Source organism: Balaenoptera musculus, chromosome 19, assembly GCF_009873245.2.
Source record: "Balaenoptera musculus isolate JJ_BM4_2016_0621 chromosome 19, mBalMus1.pri.v3, whole genome shotgun sequence".
In the NCBI taxonomy this organism is placed as follows: Eukaryota; Metazoa; Chordata; class Mammalia; order Artiodactyla; family Balaenopteridae; genus Balaenoptera; species Balaenoptera musculus.
The window spans coordinates 47,455,166-47,461,220 of NC_045803.1; the positions used below are offsets into that span (position 1 = coordinate 47,455,166).

The following is a 6,055-nucleotide window of genomic DNA, read 5'->3' on the forward strand; positions in this document are numbered from 1 at the left end:
ACAAAGGCTAGAGGTCAGCCGAGCCGGCCTAGGTCCCACTTCTGCAGGCCTGCCCGGTACATCCGTCCATCCATCCACGGAGCTCCGGGCGTCCTTGCGGCGGCCCCAGGCCTCTGCAGCGCTCGCCGTTCTCCCTCCGGGCCGGCAGGGGGCGGTGCGGGGCGGCCTGCCGCTATCCCGACAGTCCTCGCGCGAGCGCGCGGCTTTGAGCCGGCGGAAGAGCCGGTGCGCGAGGCCGGGCCGACGGGTGAAGGCGGCTCGCACGTCAGGCGCCGCCATGCCCGGGGACAACCGCCGCATCCGCGGGCCCGAGGAGTCGCAGCCGCCTCAGTTGTACGCGACCGACGAGGACGAGGTGCCGGCCGCTCGCGACCCGACGCGGCTCCGGCCTGTGTACGCGCGCGCCGGGCTGTTGAGCCAGGCCAAGGGCTCGGCCTACCTGGAGGCGGGAGGCACCAAGGTGCTGTGCGCAGTGTCCGGCCCACGCCAGGTAGAGGGCGGTGAGCGCGGTGGTGGCCCGGCCGGAGCGGGCGGTGAGACCCCGGCCGCGCTGCGGGGCCGCCTGCTCTGCGACTTTCGCCGCGCGCCCTTCTCGGGCCGCCGGCGCCGCGCTCCCCCGGGTGGCAGCGAGGAGCGTGAGCTGGCGCTGGCGCTGCAGGAGGCGCTCGAGCCGGCCGTGCGCCTGGGCCGCTACCCGCGCGCGCAGCTCGAGGTGTCGGCGCTGCTGCTCGAGGACGGCGGCTCGGCGCTGGCCGCCGCGCTCACGGCTGCCGCGATCGCCCTGGCCGACGCGGGCATCGAAATGTACGACCTGGTGGTGGGCTGCGGTTTAAGCCGCGCGCTGGGGCCCGAGCCCACCTGGCTGCTGGATCCCACGCTGCTAGAGGAGGAACGCGCCGCCGCCGGCCTCACCGTGGCGCTTATGCCGGTGCTCAACCAGGTGGCCGGGCTGCTGGGCAGCGGGGAGGGCGGCCCGACCGAGAGCTGGGCGGAGGCCGTGCGCCTGGGTCTCGAGGGCTGCCAGCGCCTCTACCCCGTTTTGCAGCAGTGCTTAGTACGGGCCGCCCGCCGGAGGGGCGCCGCCACGCCGCCCTGAACCAGAACCCTGAGCAATGACGGACGCCGAGGACCAAGCTGCCGCTGTCCCCGAAAGGACCCGCGCCGTCGGCTTGCAGACTGCGTGCGCCAAGCTGAGAACTCGGACCACGGGAGAGGCTCTGGGGAGGCGTGCTCAGAACTGATGCACTGGACAGCTGTGTTGGGATGATTTTTTTACAAACTGTTTTGTTAAAGGAACTTTTCTAATTGAGTTGGCTCCCAGCCACGACTCAGTTGAAGAAACCTGCGAATGCAGCCTGACCCCCAAGTTGGAAAGGACTTCAGCTGGACTTACCTGGAAAATGGAACCTGGAGCTAGTGTCTCGTAAGGGATGGACCCTATGCAGGCCGGCCAGTGACCCTCCTCCTATATTATTGGGCTGCTTTTGAGAGAATGGACAAGGGGGCTGTACCTTCCCACTTAATATCTGAGCTAAAACATAAACTCTTTTATATCTGAAAAATTCTGTTGTTCTTGGTACAGGATTTAAGAGAGCAAGGCTCTTCTGAGCTGGGTAGTGTGTTCTCGGACTCCTGGTATCAAGGGCTTGAGACAGCATTATCTTATATGTGTCCTGGTGTCCCTCATCCCGTCTTGGCTCCTGGGAGAGGGCACTTGAACTGCCAGGAGTGAGAGTTTCTGGATGTTGGAGATGGAGTCTGGCCATTTTACAGGGCAGAGCTGGCCTGTCTGACCACAAGGTAGGATCTTCCCTTTGTGGCTCCTGAGCCGTGCAGGTTTGTGCTCAGGTCTGGTTTGGAGAAAAGCGGGGCAGCCTGGTGCCCTTTCTGCCCTGGCTTGGTGTGAGCTTCTGAGCTTGTGTGTCTCAGGCCTGCTCAGCTTCTCTAGGAAGGGCTGGCCTGGGACAGCCGAAGGGCCAGAATAAGGCTTGGAGACCACACCGAGAACCCCTGATCAAGAGGAAAAAAATATAAATTTTATTTCCCCCCAGTGACATAATACATATTTCCAAAGCAGATCTGAAATACATGGTATCACATCAGCAAGAAACAAGATAGAAACGACACAAAAAGGATACCCCTGTTGACACCCAGACAGGATTGGGGGCTTTGAGAGGGAGGAGAGCCGCTGGAACAGTACCTGCAGTCAGAGAGGGCTGATGGTGCTTGCAGGTGGGCCCTGTCCAGCTGCCCCTTCCACGAGTGGGCCTCAGCTTTATGAGAATGGTGAGCTGGTGCTGGGCAGTTGCAGGCCGCTTCCCTTCCCTGCCAGTCCCCAGACTGTCATCTGGAAACATGACCAAAGCTAAAGCCAGCACTGGGGGGAGGCTTCCTGGCTGGTCTGGCTGAGCCGTGCCTCCATTTCCATTGCCCTTGCTCCAGAATGGGTTGCATGGGTGCCACTGAGAGGCCTTTGGAAAATCACTCAAGGCAAGGAAAGGAACCACTCGGGAAGGTGCCTGGAGCTGATGAGCCTGGAGGGGTTACAACTGGCTGTCTTCCTGGTCTGCTGCATGATTCTTCACCTGTAGGAGAAGCAGAAGCAGGACTCTAGCCCCGAGGGCTGAGAGGTGTGGTATGGCTGGGAAAGGGAGGGCCATCTGCTAACAACTCCCAGTCTCTCACCCCCACCTCCCTTTCTTGGCAGCTCTAACATCTCAGTGCTACTGTAGATTCTTCCTGAGACTTGGGAGCGAACCCAGGACCACCAAACAGAAGAAGGCATTTTCTCCACCTACCCCAGTCTTTTCCTAGATGTGATTCAGTCTTGGGCAGCAGTAAGTGTCCCCTGGAGCCCACAGGCCAGAGCTAGGCAAGTGGAGGAAAGGAAGCTCCTCACTGCTAACCCCCCAGCAGCCCCAGCCTTGCTGAGATGGCTCTAGCAACAGTAGGGGCTTGGCCCATCTCAGGGACCACCAATAGGAGAGGAGGAAATGGTAGGGCAGGGAACATTTGGGCCCTTTGAAGCTGCACAAAAGGCTGTTATCAGATCCAGGGTTGGGTATTCTCAGTCCAGGAAGGTCAGTGTGCTCCAGCTTTCCTGGGGAGTATGGTACAATGCAAGACAGCCCAAAGACCCTGGGGCAGCAGGTGGGCAGGGGCAGGCTTACCGGATGGTTTTGGGGCAAGGGATCTGGGGCCATGGGGCACACCTGTGATACTCCCTGTACGATGCTCAAAGCCCCCTCCCCACCCACCTTCCAGGAGGAGATGGCATTTCAGCCCAGAACTGGCTCAGCTGCCCAGCCGTAGCCCCTGGTCCGTTTGAGCCGACCAAGCCCGAATTAAGAGGGGAGAAAAAACAGGGCAGGGCCCCATCTTCTCCTGGGCATTGCCTGTGATGGAAGTCAGACGCCTCCCCGCAACCACCATTGTGGTCTCCCACACAAACCCAAGTCCCTCCCTTGCTCACAGAGAGGCCACAAGGACCCAAACACAAGGAGGGTGAGAATGGGGGGAGGCACCAGGCCACTCACTGCCGCCTCCAGGTCTGTGTTCTGGGAGCTGTCCGCCACTGGATGGGCCCTTTGGCCCCTGGGCTCCTGCTGGGGTTCAGTGGTTCTGCATGAGGGACCTTTACCCCCAGAGCCCCTGTTCTGTTGACCGTCCTCTGTCCCTGCACAGGGAGAGTCACTGGTCAGTGGCTGGATTGGAAGGCCCCAGCTAACCCCAAAGATGCCACTTGATGCCCAGCACTGATCTAGGGTATCTAGGGCTCAAGAGGACAGGATGGGGATGGGCTGGGACACTGCTCTGGCTCCAGACAGCTGCTGAGTGGGTGAGGGTCATAGAACAATCCAGAAGCCAAAAGGGTCCTCAAGCCACAGAAGCACCCAGAGGGAGTGGGGGGAAGTGAACTCTAGGGAGGGCGAGGAGGAGCCCTGCACCCAAGGAAAGCCGGAGGCAGGACCCCCTGGTACCTTCAGGAGTGGGACAACCTGGAGGCTGCTAGGAGTGTGGCCTGGGCCCACACTTGGGGGGAACTGACCTGAAAGCTGGTCCCTCTGCTGGTCCATGCGCTCCACACTGTCCAACAGGCGGTCCACCTGGGCTTTGATCTGGCTCAGCTCTCCCCTGATGGAGTGCAGCTCCTCAGTCTGGACTGCTGGGAGAGGGGCCAGAGTTGGTATCCATCAGGTTCAGGAGGCAGAGGGCAGTGCTGCGAGGACTCCTGAACCCACCCTCACTGCTAAGGGCCTCCCAGTTCTCCCCTAGCCCTGCAGGTGAGGGCTGTGCTCCCTCACTCACGCTTTATCTTGGGGGTCAGCTGACTGTTCCTGGGAGCCTTGTGGGGACTGAAGTTGCTCTTGAGCCCCATGCCCATATGGGTCCTCCGGATCTTGATAGGCACGCGGTTGATTAGTGGAGGGATCCTCTGGCATTCATACACCCTGTGGACAGGATGGAGAGGGAGTCAGGCCGACTAGCCCCACCTGCTTGCCCAGAGGACAGGGGGCAGGACCCACCTACCTGTAGGGGAAATCTTCCCTGTACAGCTTGTAATCCAGGTCATAGTTGCTGTTGAAATAGAGATAAATGAGGAAAGGGTCATTGTCCAGGGCCAGAATCCTTGCCTCGACTCCAGTTTAATTCAGAGAAACTGATGTATGCAGCTTTTCCTTAGAATCCCAGGATTCTTCACCAGAAGAGCCCCTAGGGACTTGACCAAGGTCACTTTGGGAGACCACAGCAAACCAGCTTCCCCATAGCTGGCCTCTGTTAGGGGCACGTTCCGGGTGCCTCCAGGTGGCAGGAGGGGACAATTGCCCACAGGCTTCTGGCCAGCCAGGTCTGGGCTGTCCAAAGGCTGCTCTGCCTGACCTAGGCACTGCTGATCTTATTCTGGTTCTTAGTCTGGCAGAGGATGAAAGGGAAGAGTTAAGTCAGGGCTCAAAGCCACGGAGAGAGCCTTTAATCCTTGCGTGGGATTCGCCAGGATGCAGGGCTCAGCACTGGCAGGGCCAGACAGGCAGGGTTAGGGCCGTGGCCAGGCCACCTTCCCTTCGCTCCAGGCCCTGGGAAAGAGGCTGAGTCTGGAAGGTCCCAGGCTGTCACTGCCTGGCCTCACCCCTGCTCTCATGCACCATGCACCTCCAGGGAACTGGTGCCTAGGAGGGAAGGGGAGATGGCTGCAGAGGGACAACTGGGTCCGGCTTGGGCAGGAAGATCCTGTGGGGATACAGCTGCAGGAAGTTCGGGTGCAGCCTGAGGCTTCGGTTAAGGCAAGTGAGGAGTTGAGGGGGAGGAGAGGGGCTGCAAGCTGGGGGCAGTAAAGTTTCTGAAATAACTTTCTGGGACTGTGCGCCCACGCCACCAGCTCAGGCCCAGCCGATGAGGGGCGAGGCCTATGGAAGCCACTGGAGCGGAATAGGAACATTAGGGGGCCCTTTCGCCTTCGTGCCGTGAGGTCCCCAAGCCTGTGGATGAGAGTTCCGGCCACCCCCGCCCCCGCTTTCTGGCCTCAGGAAGTCTGGTGGGCGGCCCAGGAGCCGCTGGGATGCTGATTCCGGCGGTGGGAGGCCCATCCTTGGAAAAAGGAAAGCGAGCCAGTGGAGCGCGGGAGGGCAGGTACCCATCCCTTCGGCGCTCTGGGGTTGGGGTCAGGGTCCAGGGCACGGTGCAGGAAACAGGCAGCCCCTTGAGGGTCAGCAACGACCAAGCTGGGGCAGCTGGGGGCCAGGACAGAGCTCAAGGTTACGAGTCTCAGCTGAGTACGAGTCTCAGCTGAGCATGACCACTCCGGGGAAATTCTCGCTTGTCCGGCCCGCCTTGGGCTGGCCTTGGGCTGGCCATGGGGTAAGAAACCACTTACCTCCCATCAGACTGATATTTACCAAACCGTATATTTACCAAACCGATAGCCGCCTTGGGCTGGCTATCCCTGACTGGGTTGAAACCTCAGCAGAGATCAGACAGCTGGAGGGGAGGGGAGGGAGATGGGGAGGGACCGGTAGCCGACCACCTGAGCTACCTCGATGAACCCTGTCCTACAACA

At 60.6% G+C, this 6,055-nt stretch overlaps 1 protein-coding gene across 1 annotated transcript; it reads left to right on the top strand.

Annotated features, from left to right (window-relative positions):
• The first annotated feature begins 210 nt into the window (after positions 1 to 210).
• Positions 211 to 1,562, top strand: EXOSC6 (exosome component 6). Its single transcript, XM_036832563.1, has one exon. The coding sequence runs from the start codon at positions 278 to 280 to the stop codon at positions 1,094 to 1,096; it is 819 nt and encodes a 272-aa protein (XP_036688458.1). The 5' UTR covers positions 211 to 277; the 3' UTR covers positions 1,097 to 1,562.
• Positions 1,563 to 6,055: the final 4,493 nt, after the last annotated feature.